At 37.4% G+C, this 15,801-nt stretch overlaps 1 protein-coding gene across 1 annotated transcript in view; it reads right to left on the reverse strand.

Moving 5' to 3' along the window:
• DLGAP2 (DLG associated protein 2) overlaps positions 1-15,801 on the reverse strand; it is a gene marked incomplete at its 3' end in the record, with an annotated part of 384,604 nt that overhangs the window by 13,448 nt on the left and 355,355 nt on the right. Inside the window, exons 9-10 of the mRNA XM_084284954.1 lie at positions 4,440-4,525; positions 2,799-3,214 (exon numbers count right to left, since the gene is read on the reverse strand). Coding sequence (XP_084141080.1) covers positions 2,799-3,214; positions 4,440-4,525 — 502 coding nt within the window. The remainder of the gene's footprint in view (positions 1-2,798; positions 3,215-4,439; positions 4,526-15,801) is intronic.

A 15,801-nucleotide genomic window follows, 5' to 3' on the forward strand; every position in this document is an offset into this window, starting at 1 on the left:
TTCCTTTGATTAAAACAAAAGTGAAGTGGTAGCATAAAGACAGCCTTCTCCTATGAGATGCAAAGCTATATTTGTTCTTCAGGTACAATTAATATACCATGGCCAAAAAAAAGAATGATTCAGCATTAACAACGGCAGTTTGAATGTGCAAACTTTGCTGTGAAGTGTCATGGGAACAGTAGTCCTGCTGAAAGATGGAAAAAACATATTTAGTTGCTTCTGGCTTCTGTATTTCTGAGTATTTTCTTCAGGGAACTGAGAAATGCTTAAATATGTCAAATTACATTTCATGGAGGGATATCATTAAACTTTAGTTCTTATGGATTCATACCTTCCAACCTATATAGTTTAAACAGGGGATACAAAATGTGTCAGAGACTACTCAACAGGAAAAAAGCATCTAGCAGAAATTTTAAAATGATCATTCCCTCGGTGAAAATAATTCTTTGATAACTTCCTTTTGCTTGATGTTAGCTATATTAAGCGAAGGCTTACCATTTCAAAGATAAGGTAATTCGGAAATGATTTTAGGAGTATCTCTTGAAATGAATCACATAAGATGGAAAAGCAGAAGTCTGTGTGTCACTTTTGACAAACAGCTGAAGACAAGCATTTTATTTCATTTATGCTATATAGATCTATTTTATACTTCCTACTCTAACCTATTAGGGAGGCCAGATTGTTCCCCCAAACATAGAAAATGAACCTATTTTGGTTATGTTAAAAAGGGAATTGCAAAAGTCCATTTCAGTTGTATTTCAGTATCTACATGTGAGGGAATTGCCCTTTTTTTTTCTCTTACAGTCACTCTGCAAATGAGGAAATAGAAAATACTGAAATTCCATTTTGTGTTCTCTGAAATGATTCTAGGTTAAAAGGGTCTCACTAACTGTGAATGTTAATAAAAATTAGCAAAGTCCAATTTGTCTTTCTGTCTTATCCTTCAAGTTCTTCTCTACAATTTTCTGAAAACTTCTAGGTGTTGCAAAGTGTTTAAGGGTATTTCTGGAGTGCAAGTGTAACTTTACATGGTGGAAGGGAGGGTCATTCTTCACCCAGAAATTGGTGGTCAATTAAAATCAGGTCCTCCGACTTTTCCTAACATAACACGTAGCCAGCTTCAGATTCTAGAGAATAATACCACTAACACCCTACCTGTGTTTGTGAATGAGGAAGACCCGAGAACATTTCCACTGCCAATTTCAGATGTTTGCAAATTTGTTTATGGCTGTGCATGAGGAAGAGCTTGCAAAGAAAGGAGATAGCAAATGATCACAAGCACTGATGTCCCCACATCAGTACCAGGCAACACTGAAAGCTAGTGCTTTGGGATATTTAATGATGGCAGAGAAATGTCAGTATTTAGCAGTGCAAAGATTTGGGGAATACAAAAATAAGATGTATATGGTAAAAATAAGCATTAAAAATAACCACTATGAAATAACATTTGGGAATCCTAACACAAGCTAAGCAAAGCAAAATATTTTATTATTTGTACTTAAACAGCACCTAGGAGGGTAATAAAGTCTTCATGTTATCAATGCAAAGAGAGGACTCTCAGCTCATATCTGCCATAATGAAAATGATGACAAAAAGCTAAATTCTGGAAAGCACTGGAGGCTGAAGGAAGAAAAACAGCCTTATGCTCTTTCCCACCCCAAAAGCTATCTTGTTAAGGGCAGACTTGTGCACAATATAGTGCAGAAATATGACTGTAAGATGGAAATGATGAGGTAAAAATACAGATATTCCTTCTTCTGAAAAGGTCAGTGCAAGAAATAGAAATTGGCCTTTTAGTGACCATGCGGGCATGGCCCAAGACCTGGGGGTAGATCATAAATAAGAACTCATTGAGGGGGAAAGAAGACAATCAGGAAAGAATACTCAGAGGTGATGCATGGATTTGTAAGAGTGTAGGAAAAGATGCTAGTAAGAAAACTTAATATGAACTAATTTGTGATCTGAGAAAATCTGGACTGAGACAATAATTCAGATTGGCAGGGATTGAAATATTTATAAAACTAAGACCGGAGAACAAGGATAATTGACCTCAGAGGGAATCACAGGGAGCTGGCTACTGAGTACTAGGACCACTTTGATGTATTACTATCATTAGTGCTGGCTTGGATCTTGTTCCAAAATAGTCTACATTATTTTTCACTTTTTCCCATCACTTCTTTCAAGGTGTCCACAGGAAGTGAGAGAATAATAATGATTCGTGATAAAATTATAATAAGAAAATGCTGCTGAACTATGTGGGATTGTAACTGAAGAAGTACTTTAACTACTGCTCTTGCCTATTCCTTCCTGTTCTTCTAATGGCCCCTTTATGATAGTCTCTAGTGTCTCTACAGGAATGAAAACATGTTTAAAATGCCTGTTCAAAATAAGAGACAGATTCTCAGGATTCAGAAAAATGGCAAACAAAAAAAACTTCACAAAAGACCACCTTGTGTGCTGTGGCAAAGGATCAAGCACTGGAGCCACAGAAGTGAGTGAGAAGAATGTGCCAGAGCTGGTGCTACAGATGGAGCTATTGCCCAACTCACGCAGTATCTAACGCCAGGCTTTGATCCCGCACTTGACTCTATGCAGTTGGCTCCTCAACTGCTTCCATAAAACCTTACTCTGGCAAAGACCAACGTGCACTGTCAGTAGCAGGACAGGGGGCCTATATCTAATGGTTCTGTAGAGTGTCTTTGGTACTGCAAAATGAGTAAGGAAAAACAACACCCCATCAATTTATCCTAACAGTTTTTAGCAAGCATTTGTAAGAAAAGATATCAAGATGTTCTTACTTTCCTCAGAAAGATCATTTTCTTCTGCCTCTCTTTCCATTTCTTTACACCATCCTTCCATTCTCTTAGTTTCAGTATGCAGCAACTTCATAAACCAAGATCCGTCCCGTCGACAAGGAGACATTCGACCAGTCTCTACTGTCTCAATGGCTGGCTCTAGCCAGGGTTCTGGTGGTGGAAGGTTTGAGGTGTCAACAGGGGTCCTGTAATCTTCTCTGTAACTGAACAGTCCCTGTGTCCGTACAGTTCTCACTGCGCTGTATTGGGTGGGGGTGCTGGGCTCTGAGTGCTGCTGGAATGACGAGCCAAACTGAAGTCCCTTGTCCTCCATGGTGATGTGTCCTGGAAAGCCCTCCAGCTCCAGGTCAGCCTGGACAGCTGCTGTTACACTGTTTGAGCGCTTAAATCTTCCATGTCTTGATAAAGGAGGAAAGGAAAGGTATTAAGAAGTCATATAAAGTCATATATGTTTATACAGGGCACAGAATAGTATTTCAATGGATGGATTCTAGTTTTCTCCTTGTATTTTACGCTAAATATTTTTCTTTGTGCATATTCCACTAAAATAAGACAGTGAGTAACAGCAGAGAGAAAAAACAAAAAGCATAGTGGCATCATTGATCTTAGCAAAGATACAAAAGAAAATCATTTAAATTATCTCTGGAAGCAAATATTGATTTATTCTCTTACTACAAAATACCATGTATCATTACTAAATGAACTGGAAATAACTAGCAGAACTGTGGGGTTGCATCTCCTGGTGGAAGACTGCTAAATATATGTATAAAAAATCCAAATATTAATGATCATAATTAGATAAAACATGAAAATCTGCTAAGTTAGGACTGTTAACAATTCTTTGAAAAAAAAAAAGCTACAGTTTTAAGAGTTCTTTTTTTTTTTTTTACCAACCTCATAGGATAACCATTAAATCTTGCTTTTCTATTGTATCATGCCAAGAATAATGACATTTAAGAAAAGATTTATACTATAAAGGTAGATAGACGCTCAAAGATTATTTGCAAAATCTTTTCACATCTAGGTCTATTGTTTCAAATTACTTCTAGTCAATGTTGGTAAAAGGCAATTAGCAGACAGATACTGTCTGACAGCTGCCGTGAAATGAGATAATGGTCCCAGTCCGGTACTTAACAGGCAGTGCCTGCCAGGGATAACCAACCAGTGGGTTAGTGCATTGGCCATCAGTTTTACAAAACTAGGTAAAGATTGAACAAGCATAGAAGCTGATTCCAGCTTAGGATAAAGATACTATCCTAACCACTGTATCTCCCTAGGAGGCCTGGGAAGGCCTGGATCAGTACAGGATGTCCTATCAAAAGAAGAATACCCCAATATACATCTCTTTGTTTTTGATCTGCAACTAATGAAAGGATATTAATGCACCACTTTAATTTAAAACTTTCACTTCCTTCACTCCAATTAAAACTGTAAAGTTAACTGAATGATAAGCAACTGCTAAATATTCTCTACAAATTTTACCAAATGACCAGCATGCATACAAGAAATTTGGCTTTATGAATTATTTAGGAGCAGAAGTTGCCAGATGTTTGTTATTAACACTGTTTATAAATGCGCTTTGTTTTATGAAAGCCTACAGATTTTTGTATGTGCTTGAATTACCGTTTTTCATCTTCTACTTGTATCCCAACAGAGTGGTATTCCCGTAGGCCTCTGCTCTCGGTATCTGAATCAGTTGCTGTTTCCACCTAATTCAACAGAAAAGATACATCCACAGAGTGAGCACTGACAATTCAGCATTACCTGCATTTACTCAAAATAAATTCTATACTTCCTCTTTTACTGCTGCGAAACACCCAACTTAAATAAGTATTCAGCCTGTTAACATTGTTTTGGTGCTATGTTTTCTAAAGCTCTGCAAAACTACTTGTTTCGCTGTGCAGTTCCCTATTTCAGACCTAAACAGATGCAATTACTCAGGTCAGTGGAAGCAGGAAGTAAGCAGGATGGCCTGGAGGAACTGTTCTTAGAACAAGGAATGCACAGGATAGTTCCTTTTTAAATTATTATAAAAAAAAAATAAATCTCATTATAGTCCATGATTTACAAAATAAAATAAAAACTCAAGTAGCCCCATAAACTTGCAAGTGATAAAATGAAATACTGCAATGAAATTTTATCGACAGCTGTGTTGACAAATATAAAGCCATTTAAATGATGTGAAGGATACATCAGAATGCCATATCTCACCTTTTTTAATAACATGGTCCCAAAAATGCTACATCAGGCAATTTATGCACCTTTTAATAGTATTCCCACCTGAAATACATTCACCAAAATACATTCACAGTACAGTTTTCTTCATAACTGAGACCACATCGTTACTGCAAATTTATGTGGGATTTTATATAACACTCCCCACCACCACACCGCCCCCAAGTCTTTGACACAGACATAATGAGTGCCACAGTATGCAAATTGTATTGAATCAAGGAAGAGTCAGGAAAAAAAAAAAAAAAAGAAAGAATTGAACAGACTTTTCACTTTGAATGATATTTTCTCTGCTAAATTAAATACATATATATTATCAGCAACCAGTTTTTCCACATGCAAAATTAATGGGTGCAGTAAACGACTACATCCTATAGTGAAAATAAGATAACTTTTCCTCTTGCAGTAGTGACAGGCACCTCTGGGAGGTGCCCAATGGCCTTTGCAGCTTCTTATTAGCTGCACAGTCCAAATCCCACTAGGTTTCTGGAAGGGTGCAAGGAGAGGGTGGAAGGAGGGTGAGATGTGAGACGTGGACTCTACACCTTCAAGAAGTCAGTTGCTGATAACTTCTCTTTCAATCTTCAAGCGGTATTTCCATGTACATTCACACTGAAGGGAATTCCAGCTAGTAATCAGTGTACATTTGTATTTACCTGGGTGTGGGTGACGGTGACTTTTACAAAAACAGCTAATGCAGAAAGCCTCTAGTAAATGTTACAGTAGGTTTGAACTGTACAGTGTAGCATCTGGCACAGGTTTGCAAAAAGCTCTGCATATCAGTGTGGTAAGCATCAAGGAAACATTTTCCAGCATTTTCCATCTGTCCTGCATGAGTTCTAGGGAAAACACACTCTGTTGACTGTTCCCACCTCAGGAATTGCATGGAAGCTGGCTACATTCACTTGGACAGGCAGCACAGTGACAGAACTGTTTTTTTCCCTAAGCTATCAGTCTTGGTAGCAGTCTCCAAGACTCACATCATGGCTTAATATGGAGGGACAGGACACTACTTGTCTGGCCAAAGTCAGACAAAAATAAGAGGATAGCGGCCTGCATCAAAAGATATTCTGGGGCTTCTCTGTCTTCAGAAAAGGAGCTTAAATGATCAGCAGAAAGAACAGAAAAAAATACATTTCTAAGGATCTTCCAATTAGGTGCATATAAAAGTCTCTACCAAAACTAGTGACCTAGACTGACATTATGGTCAATAGTGAGACACTGACAATGTATTAGGTACTAGGTCCATTCCTCCCGTTTGACTACAATGGAAACATCTAGGGTGTTATCTTAGATGTAATACTATATATCTCTGTTATAGATACACTGTTAATTGAAATTAATGCCATGTCTGGCATGTGGGTCAGTAGCACAAATTCAAACACACCATGTCATATAAAGCTGGAATGTAACTACTGTTGAAAACACAGGGATCCTAGTTAAACAGACAGATAATAGGAAAAGGATGTGGATGCTCCATGAGTAAATGAAAAGAAGCCAAAACAAAGAAACCATCTATGTGAGAAATTACAAAAAAGGCAAAAATTTGACAGAAAACTTGAAAAAAAAAATTACAAAAGGAAAGAAAAGTTGCTAGATGCATCCTCCTCTGGGATGCATCCCATTCAGTCTCAGATGCTAGGGAGTACACACAAAGCCTAAATACAAAAAGTAGCTAGAAAATAGAAAGCATTTATAATAAATTTTCAAAAGTATTTGCCGACTGGTAGAAATATTTAGCAACTTAATACAGGTTCAATTTGTAAAATAACTGGAACAATTTCATGTTTATTGTTTTTTCTTATTCATTCAGAAAGAGCACTATGAGCTGGCTTTGGAATTTATCAGGTATTTCTAGTAGCTTTACTGCTGCTAGCCCTCTTCAGTTTCCTGAAGCATAATAGATACTGTTAATTTTATTAATTTATCATTACTTCTAAATTTCTGCTATGGAACTGGATATCTGCATTTCAGTAAATTCTGTGAATGCCTTTCTGTGGAACTACAGTAGGGGTATTTATTACCTGAAGATCAAGTATGACATTATGCAAATAATTTTGGTTTAAAGTATATTTAATGTTAAGTTTATGAAAGAATATAAGAAACTAACTTGATATAGATTAGGCATGTTAGATTGTTGGATTAATGGTCAGAGTTGGTAATGTTTATGTTAGATAAGTACATTTTATTCAGAAATCATCTAGGCATAAACCTGGACATATACTGTGTTTGAACTGGTCAACTCAATGCTGAATTTCTGAAAGGAAGAGGGTACTTGAGAAAGAAAACATCTATAGTTAAAACATCTATTTTTAAAACAGTTTTTTTATTAAAGCCTATTTTATGTAAGCATCTCTGTAAATAGGAGAGCTGAAAAAACTTTTGAAAGACACTAAAGGAAGAAAGGGCTGAAATGTGCTTCAGTTCTCACTGTGCAAGCCTGAATGGACTTTTCTTCATTTTTAAGCCTGGAATTTCACTAGCGGAGTAGTTGTTATTGTATGCCAAATGAATAACACCACAGGAATGCACATCAGGTTAAACCAATGAACACTTGCACAGTCACAGAGTGGATGAGGTTGGAAGGGACCTCTGGAGATCAACTGGTTCCACCCCCTTCTTTAAGCTGGGTCACCTAGAGAACATTGAACGGGATCATATCTTGTTGGCTTTAGAACATCTCCAGAGGAGATCTCCAGGTCTCTCTTGTAGTGGGGAGCTCAGAACTGGACACAATATTCCAAGTGTGGCCTCACCAGGCGTGAGAAGAGGGAGAGGATCACTTCCCTCGATCTACTGGCAACACTATTCCTAACGTACCATAGGATACCATTGACTTGGCCACACGGGCACATTGCTGACTCATGGTCAGCCTGCTGTCCACCAGGACTCCCAGGTCCTTCTCTGCAGAGCTGTTTTCCAGCAGGTCAGCCCCCAGTCTGTACTGGTGCATGGGGTTACTCCTCCCTAGGTACAGGACCCTGCGCTTGGCTTTGTTGAACTTCATGAGGTTCATCTCCACCCTGCCAAGGCCCCTCTGTATGGCAGCACAAACTTCTGATGTTTCAACCACACCTTCCAGTTTTGTAACATCAGCAAACTTGCTGAGGGTGCACTCCATCCTTCATCCAGGTCACTGATGAATAAGTTGAACAGGATTAGACCCTGTACCCTTGTGGGACATTGCTATCTATAGGCCTCCAACTAGACTCTGCTGCTGATCACAACCCTCTGAGATGTGCCACACAGCCAGTTCTCAATCCATCTCACTGCCCACTCATCTAACCCACACTTCCTGAGCTTACTTGAGGATGTTGTGGGAGACAGCGTCAAAAGCCTTGATGAAATCAAGGTAGACAACACTCTCCCCTTATCTACCCAGCCAGTCATCCCATCATAGGTGACTATCATATTAGTTAAGCATGATTTCTCCTTGGCGAATACATGTTGACTACTCCCAATCACCTTCTTTTCCTCCACATTCTCAGAGATGATATCCAGGATGAGCTGTTCCATCATCTTTTCAGACATGAGGGTGAGGCTGACTGGCCTGTAGATTACTGTAGTTCTCTTTCTTGCCTTTTTTGAAGACTGGAGTGACATGGGCTTTCTTCCAGTCCTCAGGTATCTCTCCTGTTCTCCATGACTTGTTGAAGGTGATGGACAGTGGCCTAGACATAACATTGGCCAGCTCCCTCAGCACTCATGGGTGCATGCCATCAGGGACTGTGGATAAGTGAGTATCAGATTTGCCTAAATGATTTATAACCCATTTCTCCTCAAGAAAGGGAAAGTTTCCTTTCTCCAGAGTTTCTCTCTTGTCTCCAGAACCTGGGATTCCTTAGTGCTGGCCTTAGTAGTGAAGGCTGAATCACAGAAGGCATTCAGTAACTGCCTTCTCTGTGTCCTACGTCACCAGGGTACTCACCCTATTCAGCAGCAGGCCCATAGTCTTCCTTTCACTAATGATGCATTTGGAAAAGCCATTCTTGTCCTTGACATCCCTTGCCAGATATAATTCCAAATGGGTCTTAGCCTTCCTTGTTGCATCCCTGTATACTCTGACAATGTTACTATGTCCAAGTGGCCTGTCTCCTTTTACATACTCCACATACTTCCTTCTTCTGTTTGAGTTTTGCCAGGAGCTCCTAGCTCATCCATTTCTTTGCTTGACTAATAGTGATGCACCAATCTTGAGCTTAGAGGAAGTGATGCTTTAATATTAACCAGGTCTCTCAGCCCCCCCTGCCTTCTAGGGCCTTAACTCATGGGATCCCTCCAAGAATGTCCCTGAAGACACCAAAGTTTGCTCTCCTAAATCCTACAGTTGTAATCCTACTTATTGCCCTGCTTCTTCTCTGCAAGGTTCTGAACTCCAGCATCTCATGGTCAGCACAGGGGCAACTTTCCCATCTTCAACCAGTTTTTCTTTGTTAGTACAAGCTCCAGCAACACACCTTTCTTCATTGGCTCCTCCACCACCTGTGTCAAAAAGTTATCATCAGTGCTCTGCGGGAACCTCTTGGACTGTTTGTACCTAGCTGTGTTGTCTTTCTGGCAGATATCAGGGTGGTTGAAGTCTCCATGAGAAGTAGGGTTGGTGATCATGAGGCGACTTCCAGCTGTCTGTAGAAGGCCTCATCAGCTTCTTCATCCTGATCAGGTGACCTGTAGTAAACACTCATAAGAGTATCATCCATGTTAGCCTGCCTTCTTCTCTTACCCATAAGCTCATAAGCTCTCATAGCACTGTCTTTTGTAGTGTAGTCTAGGTGGACATAGCACTTTAAATGAAGTGTTTACTGTGAGACTATGGTCATTTTCCCATTTTTTTTTTTCTGATGGGAAACGTGGTAAAAATACACTACAGCAAAAATTCAGGTATGCATCCAGAATTGAATGGATCAAGAATCTGGGAGCCAGAAATGGGCCAAGAACCTAAGCCAAATTATTGCAAGAAGGCCTTAATTTTGCTCTTTGGGTCTAATCCACTGCATCAGAAATCTGTAGGAATGGACTGGAAACTGTCCTGAATTTATGGCCCAAGGCTCATCCTGTAGAAACAGCAGCAAAACTCATTTAATAGTTTCAAAGGATTCAGTGACCACATTTTTTTGCAATGGTATCAACTGGTGTGCTGATGTGAGAAAATGTTTATGTGTACAAAATATGGTAAATCATTTTCCTTTTGTCTTTATTTTATTTTATTTTATTTTATTTTATTTTATTTTATTTTATTTTATTTTATTTATTTTATTTTATTTTATTTTATTTTATTTTATTTTATTTTATTTTATTTTATTTTATTTTATTTTATTTTATTTATTTACTTTTAAAGATTTTGACATTTTCCCACCTGTCAGTCTTTTGCCTTCAGTTCGTTCTAAAGCACTGCACCTCCTTTACAGGGGGATGCCCTCAGGATGACCATTTCTGCATACCATACTCCTTAGACCTATTGAATGAGTCTTGCAGGATGAGGTGGGAGACAGAGAACTGGAAATTGAAGTAGTCTAAGGAAGATCAATAGTATCATACCTGTGGGGCTAAGGTACAGCTAGTAGCAGACTGTAGAGGTCAATAGACAAAGAAAAAATTGGCTTCCACAAGGATGTCTCAGTGGCTCATACATAATGCTGTTGGAAACGACAGTCCAAAGATGTAAACAAGAAAACGTCCATATGGAGAAGATCAGTTTCACCAACTGATATTGTCAGAACAAAGCAGGCAGACTGGCAACACATGCTTTTCTTCCATTTTGCATATCAAAAGCATATCTGTTTTTGCCAACTACATTGGTTTAGTAACATATAGCATGTCTCTTTTGAACTCTTCTGCGTGGAGGCCAATTTCCCTTTTATATTTGGGATGGGCTGGTGTCTTTCCATTTATGTAACATGTCCAGGAAAATTCCTTTTCATTTACCTGTTTTTAAGTACTTTCTTATTTGTATTTCACCTAGATGTATACCCTGAATAATTTGCTGAAAATATGTAACTGTCACTTGGAATTACAAGAATAACGGAAGTAACATACTCTAAAATTTTATTCAAAACAAAATTATCAGGAAAGTGATGGTCCAGGTATCAAAATAGAAATAGTATTGGATACCTATAAATATAAATGCCTACCAAATTATCTTTCCTTCCAGTTTGCCAAGAATGACACTGACTAAATGACCTGACAATTGCTTTCATATTTTAATGCTTTCATTTCCTTTCTGTGCTTTGTAACAGCAGGAGAATGCCAAACATTTTTTTTCATGTGTGTGTGCAATCTAGTACTGCAAATATTATAACAATCAAAACAAAAAATCTAGAAAGAGGAAGCACAATGCAAGTAAAAATGGGAAACAAAAATATTCACTCACAAAGAAACAAATGAATAAATAAATTGCATTTCTGCATGACAGATAGTAAAAAGACCGCTGCTAGAACACAGCAGGAAACTCTTTAAGTTAAATCAGATTGGCCAAGCTAGATTCAAATAAACAGAGTAGAAAAAGTCTTATGTTTGGTTTGATTGTGTGTCTCCTGAAACTTAAAGAGGTCTTAATACATGTAGATCTATTGTTAGTATCCGTGACTCATTATTGTTTTGTATTTTAAAAGCCTTGCATCACATGTATTCTAAAAGCGTTAATATTTGAAAATTGGGCCAAGATCTCAGCAAAGCAAAATATTGTGACAAATTACATGTCTATCTGGTTAACAGGGAGTCTTACAAAGAAGAGGAATCAACAAAATCATCAGAAACTGACCAAAAGCAGAAGAATGGGAATACATCTAAACTATCATATTATCTTCCTCTCGTCTTGCAAACAAAGAACTAAAATTTCTTTAAAATATGGTCCTTTATGCTTTGAAAAATGTTTTATGGGCTAATAGTATGTTATTCACTGTAGGTGTATTGGTGCATTTTGCTATAACTTCTGTCTTAATTGTTTTACCAATACTCCTCTCCGCTGGTTTTGCTAACGACCCATGGAGCATACAACACTGTAAAACCTCTGTGACCAGTCAATACTGAACAATCTAGATCAAAATTTAAAAGCTAAGTTAACAGATACTGGCACTGACTCAGTAATAAATGACCCACAAATAAATTATATTTACACCAAATTATTTGAACAAGTGCACATCAGTATGGCACATAACTTACTTGTTACAATCAATCTTGGTTTGTTTATAGACACTCATTCTAGTAAAGGAAGTACACTGACTAAACTATTTCCACAAATTCTTGGTAAGCTTTCCTAGCTGGCAATTTTTAGCTGTGTGAAAGCAATCTTTACTTTTGTGTTAAAGTATTATTCTGCTCTTAAACATGAGCACTGCAACATAGCATTGCAGTGTCCTAAAAATTGCAGCCTAAGTAAGCTTCAATACGTACTGTCTCTGAGGGAAGTTCAAAGTTAATAAATGCAGCGCATCAGGAAACAGATTTTAACCTGGTATCTTTTGCTTTTCTCTCATAAGCATTAGTAATAAGAGTCCTTCAGGCCACATTATCTCTCCCCATGCAACTTCACTGCCCTCAATGGGTTTTCACTGCTGTAGTTGATGTGTTCTATAATTAGAATTTAATAAACAACCTCTCTGATGATGCACAGGAAAGAAAATAATTCACCTTCCCTCTCTTGCATATGCTTCTCAGTGGTAACAAGAGAAAAAAAATAAAAAGAAAAAAAGAAAATACTACATTTGATACTAGCTCGAGTAAATCCAATTGTGAATGCAGAAAACCATTCTTAGGTAAAGAGATCTCATTTATATGCAGTGATTTCAAAGCAGGAAAAGTACTTCAAATAAAACTACAGTACTAACTTCTACTGCTTTAATTAACTAAAAGAAAAAATTTATCAGCCAAAAAGCATATGTATACTTATAATTTTTTGTCTTACCACAAGGCACAATTTTGCTACTCTAGTACTTCTCAGCAGAGCATCTGGACAGGTCAAATACCTTGCATGGAATAACCATAAGTGCTAATTACACAATACATCATACAACAGGTTGAAATTTCCACGGATCTTTTAAGAAAGTGCTTTGTGCTAAAAATTCTTGCCAGAGTTTAGAAATGGGGTTTGTGTCAAGCTTATATGAGATAGGAACTATAGAGTGATGCACACAGCAGTGATTACTCATAATTTTTTGGTGCCACAATGCTATATGGCAAATTGTTCTGAACCAACAAATGTTATGCAAGGCAGCTTTCTGGGCCTTCCCCACTTAGAAAGTCTCATTATGTTAAATGGCATTTAACAAAATGAGCAACAGTAACTTGTGAAAAGAGTAAAAAATTAGATGTCTTTAAAATAACCATAGCTTTGTTTTAACTACTACTCCAACTACTAAGCTCCTTAACATTAAAGGAGGCTGAATTGCAGCCACTGGCTGGGAACTCCGCTAATGGGCTAAGCCTGTGAATTCTCACTCATATATATATAAGGGTGTTTAAACTTAAGACCAAAGATCTTAACTTCAAAGGTCAAGTTTTAGCCTCTGTACCGTGGATGCACTTCCAAAATTTTTGTTGACTTCTACAGGCCAAGGACTTCACACACTTGTCTCCCAGAGCAGCACAGTCTGAACAGGATTTTAGGAGAACCTCAAAGATTTTATGCTTACCTCTAAAAGATTGGATCATTTATGATTTAAAGACCAGTGAAGTCAATGGGAATAATTCTTTTGATTGCTATGTGTACACTGCAGTAGAGCACTGACAAGGATGGTACAACCTAAACAGTACAAAGAAAATGTAGATACTCATCTTGGTAAGTACGCTATGTGGGTGTACAATGCTTTGCCTTAATGGTACATTCCAGTTTGAGGCTGCAGAATTTCTTGAACCAAGTTTTTAACATAACATGATAATTATATATATAAAGTTCACCTTATGACACAAAAAATTAAGCTGGCAAGTTGTTTCAAGTTGTTATTCCTCCTGAATACAGCTTTAGATTTTTAACAATTTGTTCAGTGAAGATCCTGGAGGAAAAAAAAACACCACAACCCTTGATAGTTTGAAGATCCATCTCCTGATGATAAATGAAGATGACAGAGTCCATTATCTATGCTACAATTAGTACTCATCTCCAAAAATATCATCACGAATCAGTCTCCATACTTACAACATTTGTTCCCATATCATCTACTTCCAGGGTTTCTGATCATTTGGAGAAGTTCTGATGTCTTTTAAACAGAGAACAAACAAAGGACTACATATTTTGAAATACTTGAAATAAATGAGAAACTAATTTCTTGACATTTTTTCTCTTATATTTTACAATCCAAATGCTTTTAATTTGAAATGGTTTATAGCTAGAGTTGTTTTTGAATGTTAGTTATTAGCATAGGATATGCTAAAGAGCAAAGAAAATTTCCTGAAAAAGTATATCAGTAATAACCTTGCTGTAGACTTACTGGTCTAGACAATCTCTACCCCCCATTTTAATTCAAATACTTTGATAAGTCTTCAGCTGTCATAGAAGAAGACAGATATAAAGATTAGAGTTATTGGTATCACTAGAGTTTAATTCTTTATTATATATATATTCTTAAGAATACCAACTATATTTTTAATCCCAGAATCAGTATTTTGCAATTTGTTTGAATATGTGAATTGACTTTTTTTTTTTTTTTCTTTCAAATTCCTGCTGATATGTCTGAAAATATTCCTCTTGATTTAAATATGGGTATTAAAAAAAAATCAAACCTAAGACCAACAGCTACTTTTTGTAGTTTTTTGGGGAAGCTTTGTTTCTGAAGCTTGTGTTTGTGTGTGCAAAATTCTCAGCTGGATAGGGCTAACATACCATGTTACCATGGCTGTGCTGTTCTCTGTCCTAGTAAACTGGATGCTACTGATAATTTACAGAAAGTCCAATGCTTCCCTAGAGAGCTGGGCTCCCTGTGCACGTGCATACCAATCCTATGGCACATACATACTGTGCTAGGATTTTTAAAAAGGACATTTGTTAACAATATGCATAGTACACAAATCATATATCCCAAAAACATGGCAGCACTAGGCTTTGTCCATAGCAGTTCCACACAGAGGTAGCACTGGTCATTCTCTGTCTTTGTGCCTCTCTGCTACTGCATGAATCTTTGTGGGCAAACATTCTCACACCAATGTGTTAAAGGAATGAAACATCAAAAAAATGCACAAATTAACCATCCTGATAGCAAAATAATTAATGCAAATAAATGCAAATTAAATGCATTACCCTAGCATGGCATGCTAATGAGAAAACAAGTCATTTAGTCAGTCAAGGAAATATGCAAATAAAAAACATCCTTTTCTGAGGTGCTTTGATGCAGAAATCTAAAAGAAATGAAATACCTCTGCTGTATTTTTGGGATATCAGTTACTGTTTATGTAGTTTGCAATAAGGGTATACTAACCTGTGTTTTTATTCCATACAGACCAGACAACAAAAATATGACAAAATGTATTTTCTGCTTAGACATGCTGCAGAAAGGTATTTTTCGCACTAATGTGAAGTTTGAAACTCACTGCAGGAAAAAAAAGCAAACACAAACAGCTCAAAAATACACTACCGGGATACTGTGTTAAGAGTAATTTCACAATTCTAACCTTATTTAATGTCAAATGTTGCAACTAAGGAGATAGTACTTCTCATAAGATATCAGCACATCCTTCTATGATATGCTGTTGCAAACAACGTTTGCCATTTTCAGTGTATACACCTGAGGACCAGCATTATGGGCCAGGCATCAGATGATGA

This window comes from Netta rufina (assembly GCF_964035555.1).
Source record: "Netta rufina genome assembly, chromosome: 3".
NCBI classification, from domain to species: domain Eukaryota; kingdom Metazoa; phylum Chordata; class Aves; order Anseriformes; family Anatidae; genus Netta; species Netta rufina.